This window comes from Lupinus angustifolius, chromosome LG02 (genome assembly GCF_001865875.1).
Source record: "Lupinus angustifolius cultivar Tanjil chromosome LG02, LupAngTanjil_v1.0, whole genome shotgun sequence".
In the NCBI taxonomy this organism is placed as follows: domain Eukaryota; kingdom Viridiplantae; phylum Streptophyta; class Magnoliopsida; order Fabales; family Fabaceae; genus Lupinus; species Lupinus angustifolius.
Genome location: NC_032010.1, coordinates 3,823,693 through 3,849,509, shown reverse-complemented (window position 1 = coordinate 3,849,509; position 25,817 = coordinate 3,823,693). Strand labels below are relative to the sequence as shown.

At 30.2% G+C, this 25,817-nt stretch overlaps 2 protein-coding genes across 2 annotated transcripts; both read right to left on the bottom strand.

The window, feature by feature from the left end:
* Window positions 9,052-10,706, bottom strand: LOC109328736 (phosphoenolpyruvate carboxylase kinase 1-like). The gene is made up of 2 exons (XM_019562335.1): window positions 9,877-10,706; window positions 9,052-9,336 (listed from the first exon to the last, which is right to left on the bottom strand). The coding sequence occupies exons 1-2, from the start codon at window positions 10,655-10,657 to the stop codon at window positions 9,290-9,292; spliced, it is 828 nt and encodes a 275-aa protein (XP_019417880.1). The 5' UTR covers window positions 10,658-10,706; the 3' UTR covers window positions 9,052-9,289.
* LOC109333408 lies at window positions 13,488-19,354 on the bottom strand. The gene is made up of 10 exons (XM_019568891.1): window positions 19,194-19,354; window positions 18,941-19,079; window positions 18,178-18,282; window positions 17,038-17,115; window positions 16,400-16,455; window positions 15,789-15,846; window positions 15,540-15,665; window positions 15,333-15,428; window positions 14,623-14,694; window positions 13,488-13,904 (listed from the first exon to the last, which is right to left on the bottom strand). Exons 1-10 carry the CDS (start codon window positions 19,274-19,276, stop codon window positions 13,842-13,844), a joined length of 876 nt encoding a protein of 291 aa, XP_019424436.1. The 5' UTR covers window positions 19,277-19,354; the 3' UTR covers window positions 13,488-13,841.

The window sequence follows — 25,817 nt, the reverse complement described above, 5'->3', positions numbered from 1 at the left end:
TTAATTTCCAAGTTAAAGTAATAATTTGGAATAAAAAGTGATTTACTCAAGTTTTGACTTTATAAATTTAAGTGTTATAAAGTCTTGGATTTTACTTAATTTAAAGTGTTGATTTGCTTAAAGAAAACTTACTTTCAAGTGGTAAATTTAACTTAACAAATCTTGAGTTAAAGTAATGATTTTAATTAAGTTAGCTTACTTTAAATTGGTAAGTTTAACTTAAGAAATCTTAATTTAAATTAGTTACTTGGATTAAGTTAGCTTATTTTAAAGTGTTAAGTTTGACTTAAAAAGTCTTGATTTAAAATGTTGACTTTAATTAAGTTGACTTACTTTAAAGTGAAAAGTGTTGACTTACTTTAAAGTGAAAAGTGTTGACTTAGAAAGTCTTAATTAAAATGTTGATCTTAATAAGAATGTCTTACTAGTAAAAGATAAGATTTATGAATTGTTCTCATTACCGGAAGAATTTAATATGACACAGTCACCTATTGTCGAAGAAGCTTTATACACTCACCTATTGTCGAAGAAGCTTTATACACGGAATTATCAAGTGAGGAAGAATACATCATGACTATGACATCTAGACCTCCTAAAGTACCTCAAAAGTTCGAAGTTGTCTTAGTATAAAGAAATTCGGTACTTAATCAATTGTCTGTCTATTAGGATTAAGTACTTAGGATCTCTTAAGACATATCGTTTAAGTTATGTCTATATATATAGAATAATGTTGTGGTTATTCATGGATGACCATTACTCAAATAACTGTAGCGATGAATAATTGATTAACACGTAACTTAATCGATTAGTAATACTCTATAAATCCCCCTGTCTGATGGACATAATTGATTATCAGGACTGGTAGTCGATTATCAATGTCATAAGACAAAATTATTTTAGCTATTGTAACTAGGAATAATCTATTCACCTTTGGTATAATCGATTATCAGTGTTACAAAATCGTCCGAATGACGGAAATCATGTGAATGTGAGTAATACAATATAAAATACTTTAAAAGTGACTAATGTCCCAGAGATGAAATAATTATCTATCATTAGAGTATAAGTAAAACTTTATCTACCGATAGTATAGAATGTTGGTGGTAACGGGATTACTTATGGCCTTTCTGACGAGGTCATTGATATGGAAAATCGCAAGTGTATGATTATATCGTCAAGTAATAAAATATCAATCCCACGAGGACTGGAAAACTCCTTTAATTATAACAAGTAATTTATCCTTAACTCAAATAGAAATTAAAATTGAATTTAGAACAATTGAACAATTGACAAGAATAATTATGAAAATAGTAAAACTAGATTGAAATCTAATTTAGGAAGAGTTCCCAAGATAAGGGTTAACGCCTTTACACTGGCAAATCCTTGTTTTTCTCCTTTTCATGAACTTTTGGTTACAAGGGTGAGTTTCTCTTTGATATGTGCTATCCTCTCTCAAGCTCTGACATGTGTACTCAATTGAAGTCGCACCTACTCTCGTGGTACGGTTATCCACCAAATCCTTTATTTAGATCTTTCCATCCAATCGCTTCGCATCAAGCCAAGGTGAATTCCAAAACCCCCCGAGAATCCTAATACTACTCCCGTGAATTAGGATTCTAGTTTGAATAGCTGAATGGTCAGATAGTTGGGTTCACCTCTCGGTCCTTCCTTAATGTATCTAAGAGGTGTAATTTGTTGGTCAGACAACTCACACGAATAAAACTCAGTTTAATGATTCAAATCACAACACTCAATGAAATAGAAGTAAGAACAAGTATTTATTGAATGTAAAAGAGCGTAGCCCCAATCTTAGAATCAAAGAGAATTACTCACTCATAATGGAGAAGAAAATACCAAATTTTAAGTTAGAGAATTGTAATATAAAGTGTAAAAAGTATTTTCATCCTTGAGGGAGAACCCTCATTTATCCTAATTACAAAATATTGGGTTTAGCCCAACAAAACAAATTTAAGAAATAGGAATATAATATAACATCTATTACTTCTTTTGACCATTCAATTGGTCTTCGCATAGCCTCAACACTGAATTTCATCTTCTTGCACCCAATTTCTACTCTTTTTGGCTTTAATCCATCGAAACTGCACAATATAGCCAAAAACACCCGCTCAACCCGAACAAAGAGAAATAAAAGCTAAAAACAATCTTAAAGTCCTAATTATGTCCTAAAATACAAGTTAAATACAATTCAAATGTAGCATAATTTCACAATCATCAGTCGTCGAGTATTATGACGTTAAGGGCGAGACTTAAAAGGTTTATGTTTTCCACACAGCGAGATCGTCTAACCGAAAGTGGCTTGACCATTGGGCTGTCCAGGGTGATTCAAGGATGGTTTGTAGTGGTGAGGGTGATATTCCTCTATCGTGTTAAGACTTAAGATCAGGTCTCACAAGAAGCATTTCGTTTGGAGATGTCTTAGGCTGGACCGATCATGTAAGAATCAACAATGATTAAAATATTTAATCGGCTAACATCGGTTAGTGTGCATACTCATTATGAACAATGAAGTAGTGGAGAGGAAAGTTATGGGAGACGAAAGAGCCCCCAAGATGTTGAGAGGAACGGTGATGGCGGTGATGCATCAACAAAAGCCTTGAGGGAGAGTCTAGATGAGACAAGTCCCCTATATTCCTGGATGAGGTATTCTGTTGAATCAGAAAGTTCTCACAACGCAAACTAGACAATCTCTGACAACCCCTTTTTGCAATCAGGATCATGAGAGGGATGCCCAGAAAGTGTTTTATACGACACCATCCTGAAATGGACAATTCCTTTGGAACAGATCAATCATGTATCCTTGCGAGGAATGAATTGGGCATTCAAATCAGCTTGTTATGAGACCTGTACTCTCAGTTATTTCTGAATAGTTTATTAGGAGGATATTGGCGTAAGGATGAGTGAACCAAACATAGCATTCATATATTGTACTCGTGGATATTTATTCGCAAATACTGAGTTACAAGCATCATTCATCATCGGCACATACATGTATGATATAAATGTTATATCTGTATTTATTTTTCTGTCATAGTGTGATATTCTGTATAATTCCATGATATCAATGAAGAGTATTCATTAGATGTTTTACCCCCTTTCTTTCTTTTTGGTGTACTGGTATACATCATTGTTTAGATGGACCTATCGGCAATGATTTGGAATTATCGATTCACGATGTCCCAGGAGGAGACTTGGAGAGTTGATAGGGCGAGGATTAGGACTCTATGTTCGGACTTTGACATGGTGGAGGAGATGGAGGTTGACGATGGCGTCGACTGTGTGGAGTTAGTCTGCATAGAGGACTCTGCACAGATAGTAGACCTCCCAGCGGACTCAGAGCCTGAGGAGGATCCGAGCAAGAGCTCTAGTACCCCACTAGTCTTGGAGCTAGCCGCTAGAAGCTGCTTCTCTTCTTTTGATTTTTGGAATAGTGATACCTATGTAGGGTACTTTCGTAATGTTGACGCCCTCAGCTTATTTTGTACTTATTTTTACTTTACAGTTTTCAGTTTAGGCCACGTTTAGATTTCGCCTTATATTTGTAACCACATTGTACTAGACCAAGCAACACATTGTTGTGTGTATTGTGGGGTCAAGTCTTTTATAGTGAAAAGCATTCATAAAAGTGTTGTATCATTTTCAATTATCATTAGGTATCAGTTATTTACTTTCTACAGTTTAGAAAAATGTAACTGCTTGAAAAAGGAATGGATATAAGGAAAACCATTTGTGATTTATATATTACATAAAATAAAATAAAATTACTCATTTTTATAAGAGATTAATTATATTATTTATGAAGTGATTTTCGGGGTGTAACAAATCTTAATCTACACTTTAAGAGGGGCAAAATATTAATGTTTTCAAATTTGTGTATTATGAACTTGAAATTACTAATACACAAAGTAATTTTTTCAAATTTATCATGACAATTAAAAATATCTTTGATCGTTTACTCATTCAAAAATTCAATGAATGAATCCCTATTCATTCATATGTGGCATCATGCTTTGGTTTAGAATTCCCAAGCAAATTAATGAGGTCCTCATACTTCTATTGATCCCACAGAAACAACAAATAACATTTTTTTCATACATGTGCTACTGTTGATAATATCATAACCCAATTTTTGGTTGAACATGAGTTACACAACATTAGAGGATGAAAGGAGGAAGATCATATCCATTTTCTGATGATTTGAAGTCGCCAACACCTACTTTCAGTAAGAACATAGAAAACTATCTTTATACCCAATTGTGGTGATTTTTATTATATACATATTACTAGAAAGAAACAATTCTTAATCATAGTCTGTCATCCCTACTTCAATAGAGTAAATTAGCAACCTTATATCTGCTACCACATCTCAATCTGAAAAGGCGAAAAATATGACCTTACATTATTGTCTTTATAATCTTTATTGCGCAATATAATAAGAAAGTAAAGAAATAAGAGACAATATTGATTAACATTTTAATTTTATTATTCATTTTTTAATTATAAAAGTAAAAAAATAAATTATCATTAATAAAATTTGAAATTTAATAACTTAATAATTAAAAATATATATTTGTTAATTTTATTAAAAATAAAATTATTATTATTTATAAAAATATTATTATTTAAAAGATAGAAAATTAATACAAAATTATTATTTGATTGTTTACTGATAAAATATATTTATTATTATTTGTATATAAATAACTAAATTTAGTAAATAAAAAAGAATACAATGTTAAGATAAAAGGATATATATATATATTATATATATATATATACATTTAATATGCTTTGTGACTATCGTTGAATGAATAACATTGAAACCTAAGAAAAATGAAGAGAGAGGTAGCACAAATTTTGAGTTATCCTTTTGATAGGTTTATTGGTAAGCAATGTGTCAATTTTAAATTGCTAATTAATAAAATTAGTATCTCAAATTTCAAAAATCTCATAACCTACCTATCTCTAATTCAAAAAGATTAATATCATCAATTTTAATTATTTATTATTTTCTAAGAGATAAATAATGATATTTTTTTAATTTTAAAAACATATTGATGATATTCACTATCCATTATAATTATTATTTTAAGAAAATTCATTTTTTATTTATTTAAAAAACTTGTTGAACAAACTTTTTTAACTCTTTTGTTTTGGATCGAATAAAATTAAGTGTTCACATTGACAGCTCTTTACTTGTTGTATACTAGATAGTAGACAAATCGAGATTTGAGCGGTATCATGGTAAATAACTAGTAACTAAATGAATGTTAATTTTGTCAAATGTAGAGAAAATTTACCTCGCCCGATACTTAACCATCTACATGTGTCTATCAACATATTAATGTGGATTGAATCTTAACCATAAGCCAAGAACGTAGATCGATTGTTGATGGAGCTTGTGAGAAAGATATACAAAATGTCAAAAATACATGTGGAAGTATTGCTAGAACTTGGGAACAATATATTAAATTATCAAGGATGCAGATTGGGATACTACTGAAACTTGGAAACAAGAATAAAAATAATCAAGGATACACATCGAGGTATTGTCGAAACTTGTAAATAAGAAAGAAAAAGCATCAAAAATCAAGATTGAGGTACTGTCATAACTCTAGAAGAAAAATAAAAACAACACTAAAAACACAGAAATGAGATTGGAAGATATTAAACAATAAATGGAAGAAGGGTGTGGTAAATTTAAAAAAAGGATTCTAGTCAATAAGTTGTTGGAGAATTTCTCCATCTATAATCCTTAGATTGAATGCGGAAGTCCTTATGACCATGGCTTTGTTCCCATAACCTAATGTTTATGCCCATACATAAGCCCAAATGGAACAACCATGGTCCAGACCGAAGAAACCTCAAATGAGTTCATGGTGAAGATGAAAAACATACCTTGTTGAGCCATTTCGGAATCTCGAAGGTATGAGGGTGCGATGATCTTCCAGATGATAGAGCGCTGAATGGTTTTCCTTAGTTTCTCTTGAGGGGAATGAGAAAACCAAAAGCTTGAGAGTGTGTGTTGTGTTAGGAGACGAGCCTTATGGTTACCTTATGTTTTAATGCATAATGGATGAGTTGATAGTGTTATATCCTTTTGGATAACACTATCCACATCCTACCTTATTCTCCTCAACTTTACACCTTAAAATCTGTTGCTTTACAAATGGGGACCATAACCCATAAAAGTAACCCCGTAGTGGTTACTACTTTAGTTGCAATAATTTTGATTCAGTCCCTTCATCAAATCAGAAATTGCCTCAAGGTATCTACACTTATATTATTTCATGACACATATGCCCTTAGCCACCAAATTAATTACTGAACATCATTTTATATTTTGGTTAGTTACATAATGGTCATAACACAATCATAGAATTATATTTATGACCCATAAATTGTCAAAAATTCTAACATAAGTTTGCAACAAAAGTAGACATTTAACCTAGAAAAACTCAAAACCATAATCATATAAAATTCCTTTTAAAATATGTAAACTATAGCAAACAGTTAACTTGAACTCATGAACATGATCATATTATTGTTAGTAATAAATCATATTTTTTAAAATAAATTCATAACTCTAAACAAATTTAAATGGGATTATAGATGTCATTTAAACATTTTTAGATGTTAGAAATTAAATCCAAAAGTAAAATATAACTTATAGAAAGTTCATACACAAAGACAAATGGAATTTTCTCACGTCGCAACAATTTTAACATAAATAGATGCTCAACATACATTATAAATAGTTAATATCTTCCACTCAATATTTCTAACAACAAGTATTCATGGTGTATTGTATCAAATATGTGCATAAACATAAGATAGACCAAAAAAGATAAAGGAGGGAGTAAGAGACGAATATGATGACTGCGGTGTGGGTTTACAAATCATGATATTAAGATAGACCTAACAAATAACACATCTAATCAAGCAATAATCATCTACATATAAATGATGCATCACGTTTGTGTTTTATATACTAAGATATTCAAGTCTCCTAGTAAATTATTTTTAAAATGGTATTTGTTGGGAATCTTTCCTAATTAATATAAAAGCATAACCAATGAACGTTGGTAGATAATCTATGGATGGGATCCTCTTCAGTACTGGAGAATATCGTGCTGGGTAGGATTATGACATGTGTCAAAAAATTCTTTTTAACGGTCATAATTTTATATTATTTTTAAATAAAAAATAAGTAAATAAAGTATAAAAAATTTCAACTACATATCTTAGTAATGGTATTAACCTTTATTAATTTGCATTAGTCTTGGTTGCATTTAATGAGCAAATCCAAGAATTGGTGGCACAACATATTTTTGCCTGAATGATATTGTTTACCTTTATCAAATTTTTTTGGATGTGTTTGCATTTGTTGACCTGATTTGCTCAAATTAGTTGAATTTAATTTTCATACCACCATGACATGTTATTTAGATGGTTAGGAGAAGGTTTGGGATGGTACGAGAGAAGAAGTCAGGTTTGGGATGGTATGAAAGAAGTTAAGTTCAATGGAAGAGAGAACGAGGGAGGAAGAAGAAACCCAAAATGACTTTGTTTTGGGTTTAATTTTTAATTTAAAAAAATAACTCAAAACTATGTCTGTTTGAAAAATGATTTTGTAAAAAACAAATACATGTTGTATAGTGACGTTTCAAACATGTCCACGTGGACACAAAATGTCTCGTTAGGTGAGAGTTAACGGTTTACATAAACAAAGTCGTTAACATTAACTAACAAGTTAGATGAAAGGGCTAATTGTGAGTCCACATTGAAATTGTTAAATTAATAATTTAAAATTATTATGGACTAAGTTGGTAATTTAAAAAAACTTGAGGGAACGAAATGAATAATTACTCTTAATAATTTTATTTTTCTTGTAAAAGATATTTCTTTAATAAAAAAATCAAACAATATTTTTATTATTTTTATGGGATAGAGGGAAGATGCATAAAACAATGTTGTAAAACTTGAGTTGGACATCAAACTGAAAGATACCATGTATTAGATTTAACTGGTTTAAACGGTTTAATCGTGCAATTGGACTGAGTGATCTCATTTATAATTAGTAATTATTTATGAGCATGTAATCATATATAAATACAAATTTTATATAATTAATAATTATGTATAATTATATTGAAGTTTCTTCATCGTATTTTTGGACATGAATAAATCAAAACATTAGATTAGCATTCCAAAAAAATTTAATCTTAAATAACACCCGACTCACTTTCCAGTTTAACACGATCGGATTGGAATTTCTCGATTCAAAGCGGTTCAATTCCTCATTCTGTTAAGTGTTTAATCTAGAGTCATTTTGAAATTCATTCGGTGTTCAGACAATCAGATTCAGTCTAGTTTCCACAACAATGGCATGAAGAGTAACTTTTCGGGGTACCCCATTTGTTTAGAAATCCCAAGGTGCGGAAGATGCATGAAGAGTGTCTTTCAGGGGGTAACACCCCTTTTGTTTAGGGCAGAGTTCTGTTGGTCTTAGGAGAGACTGAGTAATTGCATAAATGGAAAATTTACCCTCTTTTGGTTAAGATGGATAAAAGATAAAATATTAAAATATAATTGCTCCATTTTCCCTTTTTGGTATTTTAGAATGTTTTTTTCACCTAATAAATAAGATTAATTTCTAGAGTATTTCGAGCACCCCTTTCAATAATGTTTTTTTATTTATGTATATTAACATTATACTCACAAAATCTCATGCTTAAAAAATTAAACATTTTCCATTTGAACTAACACATTATATTATGACTATAGTTTTGCTCGTGCAGTCATGCTTGCCTGGTAATCAGTTTGCATATATACTTACTTATCTATTTTCATTATATCCATAATTCAATAATACACTTAGCTAAGACAAATAAGAAAATCCATTACACATGCTCATGCTAGTTTTATTTTATTGTGTTAGCTAAGGGTATTTGGTTGAAAGTTATATATATTTTTAGTATAATGGATATGTGGTTGTCCAATGTTGAAAAGAGATATATCATTCTTATTTCTTAAACCTAAAATATTAAACACAAATAATCTTTGATATGAAATTCTTTAATACACTATACATAACCAAGGATTTGTCCAAAAGAACAAAAAAGGAATATCCATAGAGTTTACTTAAAAGACTAAACTCTTTGGTCCACAACTACAAGCAAGAAAAAATTGCTTCTCTAAACATTTGAGGGATCTTTTCTACAAAATTGGAAAATTGGTGATACAAATTGCATGAACTACTCTTCAATCTTCATGCTAGATCACTAGCTAAACCTCCACTCAAGATCCATGGGTGTCCTATAAGTAAACAGACAGGGGAAATACATATCAATATCAATAAAAGCTTATAAAAATCAATATAAAAATATAAGGTGATATACCAAAAGAACTAAGATTGAAAACTATAAATCCCTATTAACATATTAGATTTCAACTTTAACATCAAACTTCACATATTATACCCAACATAATAAAAAGTAACAATTGGTCCAAATAATTCTATATCGCACTTGATAGTTTATGAAAATCCCACCAACTTTATGGTAAGAACCGTCAATTTAAAAGCCTTCCAACAATGTCTCTACCAAAAATCAAACACTTGTGATCATTCACAATTTTATGGTAACTAAAAATCTAAAAACAAGCCATAAATCCTAAAAAGTAATCAAATACCATGGTTCAAATAATCAAATCATATCTTCAAAATAATAAAGATTAAATATAGTTTTAATAAATCCTTCAAAATAATTTTTTTATTTTTTTTACCTAAAAGGTAATTTGTTTTAATAAACCACTCAAAAAATAATATTAAAATAAAAAGGAATCAGAAAAACTTACTCAATGCTTGTTCAGCAGAAATTCTTCTAGAGGGATCCCTACAAATCATCTTCTTCATAAGATCCTTAGCAGAAGGAGACACATTGTTAAAAATCTTAGTAGGAAACCTAAGATTCCCTCTAATAACAGCCTCAAAAATTTGTGTATCAGAATCACCATAAAAGGGTGGAATACCACTCAACATTATATACATAATCACACCACTACTCCAAACATCAATTTTCTCATTATACTCTCTTCCTAACAACACTTCAGGTGCCACATAACAAGGTGTACCCACGATTCCATTCATGTTTCTTCCGTCGCCAAACCATTCAGCTGAACCAAAGTCACAAACTTTAAGATTTCCCCACGAATCAAATAAAATGTTTTCTGGTTTTATGTCCCTATGTGCTATTCCAAGTTTGTGGCAATATGACACTGCTTCTAGAAGGTTCTTCATCATTGATGCGGCTTGAAGATCAGATAAGGGGTGATTTGTGATGTGATCCAAGAGGGTGAAATTGGGTTGGCAGAGTTCTGTGACGATCGATAAGGATTCGCTGTCTTCAAAAACGTCGCTAATTTGAAGGATGTTTGGGTGTGGGGAAAGATATGTCAAGGATTTTGATTCGTTTTCTAGACACATGCGATCGGTTGAATCCGTGAGGAGGTGTTTGTGGATGATTTTGGCGGCGTGGGATTTGTTTGTGATTGAGTTGTAGCAGCGGAACACGGTGCCGAATTTGCCACGACCAATTTCTTCAAATAATTCGTAGCTATTCTTGAGAGCTTCACACATTGTTTTTTTTTCCTTTCTGTTTCTTATGATTTTTCAGTATAAGAATTGCATGTTAAGGTTTGATTTATTCTGTAGGAGAATTGAGAGAGGGTTTAAGTTTTATGTTTTGATGCGAATTTTAAGGGAATATTCGATTTTTCTTCATGACAAGTTAAGTTACGACCATTAAAGATTTACGACGTTTTCAAACTAAACGCCTGAGGAGCCTTCAAATCTGTAAAGTTGTTCTGTTATATTTTAACCAGAGAATATCCTCGAGAAAATAAGTTATCTCATTGATCACTAAATTTGTTGAGTTTATTTTAAGTGTGAAGTCCACGTTGGATATGCAGGAGGAGTGAAAGAGTTTATAAGAAGGAAATGTTAATGGAACTAATGCTTTAAGATTTTGGTTTAAGATGTGGTGTTTCACTTGTGACTCTTCTCATACCAATGTAACAATGGAACTCCCTGTGGTGGTTAGAGGCTCCCCGGTCACAGTCTTGTTCAATAAGTAGTATCAGAGCCGATGGTTCGGCTGGGATATGGTGGACTCAAGGGGGGTAGACTAGAAAGTGTGAAGTATCACATTTGAGAGTTTATAAGAAGGAAAGGCCTATGAAATGTTTTGAAGAGATAACATATTTCATGATAAGAGCATATACTTATTTTCTAAATAATATTATATGCTGCTTCTGTTTTACTATACTGTTTTAAAGTTTGTGATTTACCATAATTAGATTTTGTTTATTTTGGTTGGGCTCAAATTATGGATATTAGTTTATTCTAAGTTTCTAAGTATGCAATATTTTGCTGACTAATTTAACTACAATTGAATAACAAAATTTAGTTGATTTTTGTGATCTAAAATAAGCAATTATTGTAACGTCAAAATAAAATAAAAGCAATAATAAAAACAACTAAAATTGTGATTATTGATTGTACGAGCTAAGTGATAAAGGACTAGAAGAAGATAAAGTGATAAAGATCTAACTAGCTATTAGTTTTACCCAAAAAAAGTGGATATTACAGAATAAACTCAGGGCCCTCCAATTCAGGAAGAAATAGTATAAACTCACTTATACCTAATAGTTAATTAGTTAGTTAGCATTATCTATACAAGGCAAAAAATTCATTCAACTTAAATAGGAAATTAAGTTATACGGCATTTTAGATTAGACTGATTATTACAAGTTAGATGAATTGCATGGTGTGATTTGATGATTTGATTTATGTTAATCTTAATTTTATTTTCTATTTAAATCGCTATTTTAAAAATTCAAGTACATGGATTTTAAGAAATGAACATAATCACAAGTCCAAATTAAAAACGACTTATTTTTTCGTGTCTTTTAATATAATCTTTAAGAAAATGAATTTAATTATATAATATCTATTATGTTGATATTTTTTAATTGCATAATTGAAGTTAAGAATGTTTGTACTTTGGTCGGTCCAATGTTTTATCCATGTCCACACTATTGCAACCTTACATTAGGCCTGTTCCTGCAGTGAGAGGGTAGACCATAGTGTTTAGATGGTGTGTTCTACTCCGTAACGCGTGTCATTCCTTTAGCGTAGGAGGTATGTGGTTTTGTAGGTGTACCATTTAGGCCATGTCTTTTCATTCTCGTCATTTCCTGTAATTAGGCCTCCGAGCATATGATCGACAGCCACGTAGGCTGGATCTTAACCGCTCGGTGATGAGTCGTTGTCCTATGAGTCGGTCAGTGTTTAACCTGTCTGGACACTGGTGTAGAACACAATGCAATAATAGTTAAGAGTTAGGTTGTTTACTTGCTGCTGAGGTAAAGCCAGAATCTCTTCCTTTTATTTTTTATGAACTTACAACCTTCTGGCCATTGTTTTAAATTGAAGACTTGCTTCTAGCCTAAAGATTAGGATAGAAAGTAAGTTTAAAAAATTTACTCTTAGAGTAAGTAGATCCTCACTCATGATCAAATATAGCATAAAGACAAGCACACCATCATCATATTGCACCTCAAGTTGAAAATGACAAGACAAACTGCAAAGGACAATATTAGAGCAAAATATTAACAGCATCCACTTAGTGTAAAGTAACAAGGACAACATTTGGCAAAAGCTACAGATAACTATGTCAACTTGATCATACATGTAGCAAACTTTAGCTTATGACCATCCAATAAACTAAGATCATTCTCCATGCAATTCATTCAATTAATGAGGCATTGAACTCATCAATCAGGGTAAACCAAATATTTGTCAATCTAATGTGCCTCCACAAAACTTCAATATCAGAAGTTCCTGACACAGTTTATCTAACACTAGTTATGGCCATGGTTCACAGCTTCCACAGCCTCATCTGGTTTCTCAACATCCCTATCTTCAGTATGATGCAATGTATTTCCTTTCCTTTTGTGCAAAGAAGCAAGTTCCCTCGCTTCCTCAAGCTGTTTCTCTCGGTCTTTCCTTTTCGCTTTCTTTCCAATGGTGTTGCCTAACCGAGATCTTGCTTCCAAAAGCATCTCCTACTCATCCTCCTCCACTGTGTCAGCATTAGCTTAGCAAGATAGAAGGATCGAGCCACTCGTACCAACGAGCTTTACATTGTTTGGCAGATTTAGGAACGAGGAGGGAAGATGTATGATTAAATAATAGGAACAAGTCTTTCTCACTTGGTTTGTAAATGTATTTTCTGCAAATTTAGTTCATCAATGTATGATTTTTAAAACAGCTGTTTACTAAGAAACCTTATCTTGATATTGTGTTCATATAGAGAGGATTATTATTATTATTGTTAATCAATTCAACCCTTACTTTTATCTTATTACTTCTATCCAGTTATCATACACAACACCAAACATAACAATTTGAAAGATGAAAGCTTGTCTCAAAGCATGTCCATTTCCTCCCATGAATATTATCATACATAACAATACCAAACATAAAATTTGTAATTAACTGTATTCCTAATAAATTTCTCTTGACAAAATTGAGTGTCAAACACAGAATTCACTTAACAGATAGAGGGCATCCTACAAAGGATCATTCCCATTCTATTGTCACTCTTTAGCTTCTATCCTAATCATTGGATCTTTAATAAGCTGTTTTCACTGTGAGTAACTTATCAAAACAATATCAATAGGATGCATGGTTTCTGATTATGATAATCATGACGAGATGCATGGTTTCTTCGTCTTCAAGCAAGTCCAAGAGACCTCAACTATCTATAATAAGATGCCAAAATATAAAGCAAGACAGCTGATGAAGTGGTGATTATCAATTCCTGCATACAGATACCATAAAGGATTATATTATCAATAATACACTGACCAGAGTAGGATAATAGGTAACATTGCCAAAGATCAAACAACTTTTTAAAACTAGTAATATGAGAAGTGGTGAATCCTTATACAAGAGTTAATAAACAACTTCTTAAGGCTACCACATAATCTCTTTAATTATTAGCAACATCATATTTGTCCCCCTTTATAAACAATTAATACATCAAAGTAGTTCTCAAAAGAGATATGGGGATATCGAATTCGTTCTTTAAATTTTACATTTTTGCCATCAAACTGGTCTCTGAAGGACAATATTAGTGCCACTAAATATCAATGAAGGACCCATGTGATGTCACATATACATCTACCAAAATGGGTGTTTAATCTACTGTCAAGAAAACTACTACATGCAAATTTTCTAAAGTTGGACACATACTGATAGGAGATATGCAAATGCAATCGATTAGAAAGACTCAACAAAACATGAGTTCTTATCAATTTGTAAAGCAATGTTATTATCCAAGCTACACCTAAATTCGTGATCAGATAAATGAGTCCCTATGCCATTTTGGCTTTGGTCCGGATTTTGGAAGTATAAGAACAAGAAAACTGAACTTTTACACTAGAAGGACCAAAACCAAAATAGTGAGAAAGTATAGGGACTGAAATTATATTGAAACCCATATTTTAAGGCATGAAGGACTACTCCATTATTTATACCTGACTGTTGTATACAATAGCAGGAATGGATCCACTGGCATACTCAATTACGTTCAAAGCTACAGTAAATGCCTGCAAGAAACGCACCACAAAGTGTTAATCTTTACTTGGAAAACTGAAGAATTATGAGCCATATATTGAGAATGATAAGAAAATAGAAGATTTAAGGCCTATTAGACTAAGATGAATATTGAACCACAAATGAAATAATTGAAGAACCTAGAGAAGATAGAATTTTCCATAAAAAGCTAAAACTACATTATAATTTAGTTTGGGCATTTGATCTCAATCTCCAATCTCTTCCAATAGCATTAACCTGCCAAGTTTGGTTTTAGTGGAATTCCAATCTGCAACTCAGCTGCCACAAAATTCTTTAAAAAATAGCTATAGACATCAAATATGAGGTTCAACTAACACAAAAAAATGAAAAGATTGCCCCTTTTCACAATACCATGATGAAAAATAATTTGGTTCCAACTAAACAAAAGGGAGAAAGAAGATAAGGTAACTGATTCCTCTCTCTTTATCCTTCCTTCGCCCTACTTTTCTTTATCTTTATGATTCCGAGGGGAAAAACATGTAGACATAATATTATATCAGATTATCAGCTTCCTCATTAGTCGTTACAGAAGCCAAAAAATAGAGTTATAATGTATTGATCAGCGAAAATTAACTCATGTCACAGCGAAAGATCTGATGAATCATCATACCAGAGATGCAAAGGCTACACATCCAAAAACCAAGGCCAGTGCACGAAGCAGTCGTTTTCCCATGCGCAGCCCTTCTCCTGTATCTTCACCTTCTTCCTGTAGCCAACAGCAACTTGAACTATATGATTCTATTGATAATCATCATGGTTCAAAGAGAAAAGAGTTTAAAATTTCATGGAATATGCTGGCATAGAATTTGAAACTCACAGTATATTTCTTGGCTACAGGAGATTCAAAGGATTTTAACTTCTCAAAAAGCCTATAAACAGCAGCGAAGGCTAAAAACTGCAAAGGTTTATATTCAGCACTGCGCTTTACAAGGATCCATGCTGTCTGCAACAAATGGTAAACAATTCTGATTAAGTACAACATGATAAGACAGAAACTTAATATGGTTTCTAAGTATTGCTATTTTCTGAAGAGGAAAAAAAAAACAACCCTTCATTTACTACTCACAAAAACAGCAGATACTGCCAAGTTGATGCGAATATCATTTGTGCTTGATTTAGAAAACCTGATATTGCAGTGAAGGACAAAATAACATCATAAGAGTACAAGTAGTTGTCAATATAATGATAGTAATAAGCCGAAAAACATTAATTTAAAGAAATGCACAATATCACAAAATAAACAGGAGAAAGAAATGTCATTTAAGCTAAATACAATTTCTTTTTTGCATCTCTACTTTTATAGAGTGAAGAAGAATCTAATTAATACTAACTATTTGATGGTTTAATTAGATGAATTTGATTTAAATTAGTTCAACATAATCCCACCATGTATTGGATGTAACTATTTTCTTGTTTTGTTATGTGTCGGTTGGGGGTTCTAATATGGAGACAACTCTCAAACAGCCATATAGTGGTCCCAGCCATGAGCTACTGCGTCATCCAGACAGATTACTACACAGGATGCATGTCAAAACTAGAGAAGTTTAATACTGAATAGTACACTGAAGTAAAGATTCCATCCTTGCTAGTTATTTTAGTAAGCTAATGGTAGACACAACAATGTACAGCAGCAAAACTAAAAACTACAAAGTCATGAATCATAGAAGCAAATCAAACCTTGGTCCCCAGGGTACAATTGGTTGCTTGTCGGCATACTTGATGTCCTTTGAAACCTACATTAAGTTTACAAGTTACATGAGATTTGGAGATGCAAACAAACAATAAATTAGGGCCATATGTTTGAGAATAATAGGCAAGAAGATACAATTAAGTGGATAAACCAGCTTTTTTCAAAAAATCATCTCCATGTTGTTCAATATTTACTACCCATGACAAACATAACAGAATTGCATAGCTGAAGCAAAATCATGATTCTCTAGGTAGAATGTAGCAGAGAATCATTAACCATTCTAAGATGGGAATTGGAAAATCAAAATCTTGGCAGTTACTTGGGGTCATTCTGTCCCCCAATGTCGCCCAAAGAAAATAGTTAAAATTATCAAGAATTCAACATTATGACACACTAAGTCCTCTTAAATTCTTAGTTGACAGGAAAATAACAGTGAAAATATGTATTAAAAAAAACTATAGCTACATTATCAGCGGAAGTCCAACAAATACTCATCCAGAACTGAAATAACGGAGTAACTTCAATCTCAAACACAAGGTAAACAATAAGTATCCCTGTTCATCATGCAATCAAGTTTTGTGTGCAATTTTGAGTGTCCAGGAAAATAAAGATTCCCCTATTTTACCTTGAATGATCCAAAAGTCACACCCTTTTTCCGATTAGTCAATTGAGCCATCATGAGTTTGTCATACGCCTTTTCCAGCTGAATTATACATTTACAATGCAACGTGTTAGTGCATTAAACTTTGAGGAAAAAAGTATATCAATAGAATACTAACAATCTCACAAATGAAGGAATAATTTCAAAGGGTTATGTGGTATAAGGCCATTTCCTAGTTCCTAGCCTTATGGCATCTGGATTTTGATTTTGGTCTAGATGGTAAGTATATGTGAGCTTTAATATAGATGGCAGGGGTTCTAACTTCTAAGTAGAGACCTTAAATATACACATTGCACACCACGTGCTTTTACTTTCCAAATATCAATGCAATTAATTAACCTCTCCCAATTGAAAGTTGAAACTTGGAAAACTGTGGTCATATTAACTATGACACGCAAAAACTTCAAAATTGGTCTAGTTGTACGTTACTGCTGCATTTGCATTTTTAGTGTAACCCTTTTTTATGGATTCCCGCAACCCTCAAAGTACTGCTACTCAAAATTCAAGACATGGATTCAAGTCCCATGTCTAACTAATTTCTTTGCTCAAAGCATGTTCTGACTCTTGCAATGTTGCCCTCCACAAAATCATTGTATATAATAGCAGACATTCATCCTCAGCAAATGAGTTAAAGAACACAGCGGACTCAGGTTAAGGTGATAATTAGTGAATAAGTTTAATTTTATCCTATTTACATATTCAACTATTTTATTTAAATATATACATTTATGTACCTATAAAAGTTAATGCAAGATAGGATACCAATAAAAGCTAATACCTGAATATCCATCATAGATTGTTCCATAACATAACATACAGAGTAAATAGCAAACTTATTTCCCAAAAAAATTCAAATCCCAATCTTTTCCGGGAAATAAAAAATGTTTAGTGAAGGATCAATAGACCTTGATAAAGACTAGTTGTGCCTTTAAAAAAATTCTTCAAAATGACTAATTTGACCATCATTTGAGATTCTTGAGGACCAAGTTGGTATTTCTCATTTAACTAAATTGAGGGACATGAACTTGGGTATTCAGTTAACATATTGTTGATATTTATAAACACCTTTTATCCCAAAAAAAAGGGTCAGAAAAGGTAACCTACTCTGGAAGCAGTTGCTTCGTCACCATTAATCTCAGCTTCCTTTCTTTTCTTTGCATACTTTGCCTTGATTGCATCAAATTTCTCAATAGGATTTACACCTAGAACCTATAAGATGATATTGCAACAATAACATTAACAACTGACATGAAGAAGGAATAGGTAATTGAACTGAAGTGACATCAAATTTAAGATAGTGAGCAAATTACATAGTTATACTTAGGTGGAATTTGGATGAGCTTACTTCGGCTTATGTGATTAGCTTATAAAATAAGTGTATGGCCTTCCTATAAGCTTCTTTAGCTTATTTCAATAAACTTGTAAGAAAAGGTTGTGAAAATAAGTTTTTAGCTTATCGAGAACACATTTAAATTTAGTTAAACTATTTAGGGTGCACTTGTTTAAGCTTAGTTTTCCACAAAAAATAGTACCTACAGAAAAGGAATCTAAAAAGAACTTTTATCTACCTTGTGTAGAAAAGCTAGTGATTCACTTAAAAAAAACTGTTGCTAAATGTATTTTCTTATAATTGTAACAAAACACAAAATAACTTCTGATTTACATCAAACCTATACAATGAAAAATCACATTTTGAGAGTATTCCTAAACTTAAACAATCTAATTTCTGATTTGCATAAAATTAAGTAAAAATAAAAAAGAAATTATCTTTAAAGTGTAATTACACCAAATGTTTGAAACATGAGGGGTAGTGAGTGTAATTAAGCTAAAGTGAGGGAGTTATAAGAGCAGAAGCTTAATTATATACCTGATAAGGATTGAAGTCAGCATCATCAGGATTAGAGGTTCCAGCTGCAGATGCAGAAGCATTACATATCATCATCTTCATTTTTCTTCTATCATCATTCCTCCATGCCACTGTTGTTGTTGATACTGTCTTGGGCAACCTGAAAAATTCAATTTTTATGATAATTGGGTGACTAACAGTGAAAATAACATTGCAATTTATATAATTAACAGAAGTTCAATAAAATAGGGAATTTTAGAGAGAGAGAAAGAACCTGAGAAATGAGGATGAAGTAAATTTGGGAGGGAAAGTGAGTAAATTAGGGCAATTGAGGAAATTTGAGATTGGGAGAGACATTGGGCAGAGAGAGTAAGAGATTGGTGATATCTCAAGACTGAGTTTTGGAATTGTAGGGTTCTAGGTTTATCATCTTTCTTTCAAATACTCAATTCACTCCATTTTATAACTATTATACTTAAACAATTTATGAATTATTATTTAAATAGACTTTGTATTATATCTATTTCATAATTCAGTAAGAAAAGGACGTTTGTCATTTATTTTTTACTAGCGTGTGGCACTTCGTTGTGCCAGTCGATATTGTATGGTACTACATATTTCATTTTATATATTTCATTTTTTATAATTAGAATATATTTGTTATATTCGGTGTATTTTATATTATAATTTTTGTGTATTTATGATAATATTTAGTTTAAGGTGAGATATGTGGTTAATTAATATATTGGTGGTAGTTGCTTAGATTATATAGTTTTTTTTGTAAAAATTAAATAATGTTAAGGGCAGTATAGGAAATGAAAACTACACCATGAAGGAAGTTATTTCAAGTTTTGGCTTTATATAGTACTAGTGTATACAGCCCACTTCGTGTCTGCTGACGAATATTGAGTGATACTACATATTCAATTTTTATATATTTCATTTTTTGAATTAGAATGTATTTGCTGTATTCAGTGTACTTTATATTATATTTTTGTGTGTTTATGATAATGTTTAATTTAAGGTGAAATATGTGGTTAATTAATATATTGGTGGTGGTTGCTTAGGATTATATAGTTTTTTTGTAAAAATTAAATAATGTGATAGACAAAATAGGAAATGAAAATTACACCATGAGGAAAGTTATTTCAAGTTTTGGTTTTATATATATTATAGAATTATAGATAGATACTTAACCAGCTTTGTTGAAGAAAAAAAGTCTTATATTTTAAGGACTTGTGTTTATTATTTAAGCATGTTTAACAACTATTATGAAAAAGAATTCAATTTTTTTGTAGATGTAAAAAAAATTAATTGTGTAATCTCATTGGATTATCCAGATGGTCCATTAGGTTAAGGATCGAGATTTGATCTATAATAATGTTGAAATAGTTACGTAAATATTGGTTCTGAATATAATTATTTTTTAAGATTATAATATATTTTTAGAAATTACCAAAAAAAAGTTTGTCATTAAATGTTAGTCTCATATTTCAATATATTTGTGCGGTAATCCATCAAAAAGTGTGTTAAATCTAATTTAAAATATCAACGGACGTTGGTTTAAATGGTACATGTTTGATTCCCTTTAAGTAAGGTTTCGGGTTCGAGTCTTGTGGATGGAAAAAATGTCCGCTGAGAGAGTTAGCCTCATGTACCTCTGGATGTTCGTGGCTCAGACAGGATTGCCTCTAATGCGATGATACATGTGAGAAACCAAAAAAAAATCTTATTTAAAATTGTATTCTTTTTAACACATTAGATAGAAGAGGTGTTTTTTTGTAATTTTGGTTTAATGGATAAAGAAGGAAAATGATCAAAGAGCCCAATATAACATAAGCCCAAACTCAAATATATAGGAAAGAATGTTGCACACCACTTATATACGGCTGCTTGATTTCAATGTATCTCCTTGTATAATGTTGCACACCACTTATATAATGAATCTCATTGTATAAGGAGATAACTTATCTCCTCTAGCCAGTAAAAATGTGACATGTGTGCTATTTTGTTTATTTTTAAAAATATTTTTATAGAAAATGATGAAACATGACACATGTCATGATTTCACTAGCAGAAGGAGATACTTCATTCCCTTTCAATTAATGGTAGTTAGACTTGTACGGTTGTACCCCTTTATTACAATTAAGAGTCCAAGGATCATTTTAACAAGAGTTAATTACACTGACATTCCCTGAGTTTTAGCAAAATTATATAAATCATCCTTCACATTTCCACACCTACACAAACCTCCTCTGGTTTTTTTTAATTTCGTAACACTAACCACCTATGCAAGAGAAATAAATGTAATCTTTTAAATAAAAAATATGATAATGCAATTAAGTTAAACAAAACATGGTATATTGTGAGGAAAAATCCAAATAATATAAAATCAATGTATCTCTATTATTTTTTGTTACAAAATGCATCAACAATTCTAAAGACATATTGTTTAAATCGCTCTTATGCTATATCGTAATGAACCAAAAATAATAAAGAGGTATCAGCTCATATATTATTCGGATTTGTCTCACAATAAACCATGTTTTGTTTAACTTAATTGCATTTATCACAATTTTTATTTAAAAGATTACACTTATTTCTCATGCATGGGTGGTTAGTGTAACGAAAGTATAAAAATTATGGGAGGTTTGTGTAGGTGTAGAAATGTGAGGGGTGGTTTGCATAATTTCGTTAAAACTCAGGGGGTGTGGTGTAATTTACTCTTATTTATACAATTTTTGAAAGCAAGTGCAACCTTTTTATTTTAGTAAATTTATTATTGTGGATTTACATTGATATAAATAAAAGTTACATATATAAAAACTAAAATTTTAAAAATAATATATATATATATATATATATATATATATAATTTACCATTAATGATAATAGTTGATTTAATTTTAGATAGATAGTGATATATGATGAAAATATAATATTTTAATGAATAGTAAAACATGACATTACAAAATATTGGTGTAACTACTAATTTCTTTTAATTTTATTATAATTGTACTATATAATGACAAAACATGCCTAGGGGTGGGTAGGTAATTGAACATGTATAATTTCTATATTCCAACTTTGTCCTTACTATTATATGTGAAATATGCTTAAAGGACATTCATGCAGTTAAACCTGTATAATTTCATTCAATTTTATTTAGTAACCACCATCATATAATTTCTATATTCCAATTTTATCTTTTTGTGACATCCCAATAATAACTAGAAGAAACTTCCACATGTTCTTTTATTCTTTTATATAATGCATCACTCATATTCCACACATTCTCCAACTTCTATTTTCTCCTTTCATCACTATAAGAAGAAGAACTTTGACCTACACGAAAAAATAATCATGACACACTAATAATCATTAGAGTCACAAGTTAATAAATTTATACAAACTTTGTGTATCCACTTGATATCACAAAATTTAGAATGCAGGACGAAACTTTGGATATACAACCTTATGATGAATTTCAGTAAATTATTATTTTTTAATAATTCATTAAATTTTTTGGATGTACAACCTAATAAAACTTGTGGGTATGAGAGTTGATATGAGGATATAATAGAAGAATATATCATTTTCCATATATATAATAAATTATAATGCATGTGGAAACTTCTTTATTAAGTTTTATAATGAATTTGAATCAATTATTATTTTATAATAATTCATTAAAAACTATGGATGTGAAACCTCATAAACAACTAATCCAATATATATATTAGTTGTCAAGAGAGTTTCTTGAGTAATATGAGTACCAACTCCAAAATTATTATGATGGCAATGTCATTTACTTCTTTAATTTTGGGTACAAAAAAAACAGAATACATGACCACTTATTTTGGTTACTTTATTTACACAGTTTTTGAATGGAAGTGCAACCTTTTTTTTAATAAATTTATTATTATAGATTTACATTGATATAAATAAAAGTTATGAATATAAAAACTAAAATTTTAAAAATAATATATATATGTATATATAATTTACCATTAATGATAGTGGTTGATTTAATTGTAGATAGATAGTAATATAGGATGAAAATATAATATTTTAATGAATAATTGTAAAATATGACATTAGATAATATTGGTGTAATTAATAATTTCTTTTAATTTTATTATAATTGTATATATATATATATATAGTACTATATATTGACAAAATATGCCTTAGGGTGTGTAGGTAATTGAACTTGTATAATTTCTATATTTTAACGTTGTAACTACTATTATATAAATGCAAAATATGCTTAAAGGACATTTACGTAATTAAACCTGTATAATTTTATTCAATTTTATTTAGTAACGACCATGATATAATTTCTATATTCCAATTTGATCTTTATGTGATATACCAATGATAACTAGAAGAAACTTCCATATGTTCTTTTATTCTTTTCTATAATGCATCACTACTATTCCACACATTCTCCAACTTCTATTTTCTCTCTTCATTACTTTAAGAAGAAGTTTGACTTACACGAAAAAATAACCATGACACACTAATAATCATTAGAGTCACAAGTGAATAAATTTATACAAACTTTGTGTATCCACTTGATATCACAAAATTAAGAATGCAGATCGAAACTTTGGATGTACAACCTAATAAAACTTGTGGGTACGTGAGCTAATATGAGGATATAATAGAAGAGTGTATCATTTTCCATATCTATAATAAATTATAATGCGTATGGAAACTTCTTTATTAAGTTTTATAATGAATTTGAATAAATTATTATTTTATAATAATTCATTAAAAACTATGGATGTGGAACCTCATAAACAATTAATCCAAGATATATATTAGTTGTCAAGAGAGTTTCTTCAATAATTTGAGGACCGAACTCCAAAATTACTATGATGACAATGTGAGTTACTTCCTTAATTTTGGGTACAAAAAAATTAGAATATGAGACCACTTATTTTGAATACTTTATTTAAACAATTTTTTAAAGGAAGTGCAACCTTTTTATTTTAATAAATTTATTATTATAGATTTACATTGATATAAATAAAAGTTATGTATATAAAAACTAAAATTTTAAAAATATTATATATATATATATATATATATATAATTTATCATTAATGATAAGGGTTGATTTAATTTTAGATAGATAGTGACATATGAAAATATAATACTTTAATGAATAATAGTAAATATGACATTACAAAATATTGGTGTAACTATATATATATATAGTACTATATAACGACAAAACATGCCTAAGGGGTGTGTAGGTAATTGAACGTGTATAATTTCTATATTCTCACGTTGTAACTAGTGTTATATAAATGCAAAATATGCTTAAAAGACATTCATGTAATTAAACCGGTATAATTTCTTTCAATTTTATTTAGTAACCACTATCTTATAATTTCTATATTCCAATTTTATCTTTTTGTGACATCCCAATGATAACCGGAAGAAACTTCCACATGTTCTTTTATTCTTTTCTATAATGCATCGCTCTTATTCCACACATTCTCCAACTTCTATTTTCTCCCTTCATCACTCAAAGAAGAAGAACTTTGACCTACACGAAAAAATAACCATGACACACTAATAATCTTCAGAGTCACAAGTTAATAAATTTATACAAACTTTGTGTATTCACATGATATCACAAAATTAAGAATGCACGACGAAACTTTGGATATCCAACTTTATCATGAATTTCAATAAATTATTATTTTTAATAATTCATTAAAAACTTTGGATGTACAACCTAATAAAATTTTTGGGTAGGAGAGTTGACATGAGAATATAATAGAAGAATGTATCATTTTCCACATCTATAATAAATTATAATGCATGTGGAAACTTCTTTATTAAGTGTTATAATGAATTTGAATCAATTATTATTTTATAGTAATTGATCAGAAACTATGGATGTGCAACCTCATAAACAACTAATCCAAAGATATATATTAGTTGTCAAGAGAGTTTCTTCAATAATTTGAGTACCAACTCCAAAATTACTACGATGGTAATGTCAGTTACATCCTTAATTTTGGGTACAAACAAATTAGAATATGGAACACTTATTTTGGGTAATTTATTTATACAATTTTTGAAAGGAAGTACAACCTTTTTATTTTAATAAATTTATTATTATGGATTTACATTGATATAAATAAAAGTTATGTATATAAAAACTAAAATTTTAAAAATAATATATATATATATATAATTTACCATTAATGATAATGGTTGATTTAATTTTAGATAGATAGTGATATATAATGAAAATATAATATTTTTATAAATAATAGTAAAATATGACATTACAAAATATTGGTGTAACTACTAATTTCTTTTTATTTTATTATAATTTTATAAATATATATAGTACCATATAATGACAAAACATGCGTAAGGGGTGTGTAGGTAATCGAACACGTATAATTTCTATATTCCAACTTTGTCCTTACTATTATATAAATACAAAATATGCTTAAAGGACATTCATGTAATTAAACGTGTGTAACTAGAAGAAACTTGCACATGTGCTTTTATTCTTTTCTATAATGCATCACTACTATTCCACGTCTTCTCCAGCTTCTATTTTCTCTCTTCGTCACTCTAATAAGAGAACTTTGACCTACACAAGAAATAACCATGACATAGTAATAATCATTAGAGTCACAAGTTAATAAATTTATACAAACTTTGTGTATCCACTTGATTTCACAAAATTAAGAAGGCAGGTCAAAACTTTGGATATGCAACCTTATGATGAATTTGAATAAATTATTATTTTTTAATAATTCATTAAAAACTTTGGATGTACAACCTAATAAAACTTGTGGTTATGAGAGTTAATCTGAGGGTATAATAGAAAAATGTATCGTTTTCCATATCTATAATAAAT

Excerpts from the sequence above, each read along its gene's own strand:
- LOC109328736 (XM_019562335.1), bottom strand. The coding sequence starts at position 10,657 with ATGTGTGAAGCTCTCAAGAATAGCTACGAATTATTTGAAGAAATTGGT. Across the intron at positions 9,337-9,876 it reads TTCTGCTGAACAAGCATTGA|GACACCCATGGATCTTGAGT; the intron begins GTAAGTTTTTCT and ends GTTTACTTATAG.
- LOC109333408 (XM_019568891.1), bottom strand. The coding sequence starts at position 19,276 with ATGTCTCTCCCAATCTCAAATTTCCTCAATTGCCCTAATTTACTCACT. Across the intron at positions 16,456-17,037 it reads TGACTTTTGGATCATTCAAG|GTTTCAAAGGACATCAAGTA; the intron begins GTAAAATAGGGG and ends AACTTAATGTAG. Across the intron at positions 15,847-16,399 it reads ATTGTACCCTGGGGACCAAG|GTTTTCTAAATCAAGCACAA; the intron begins GTTTGATTTGCT and ends CTGCAATATCAG.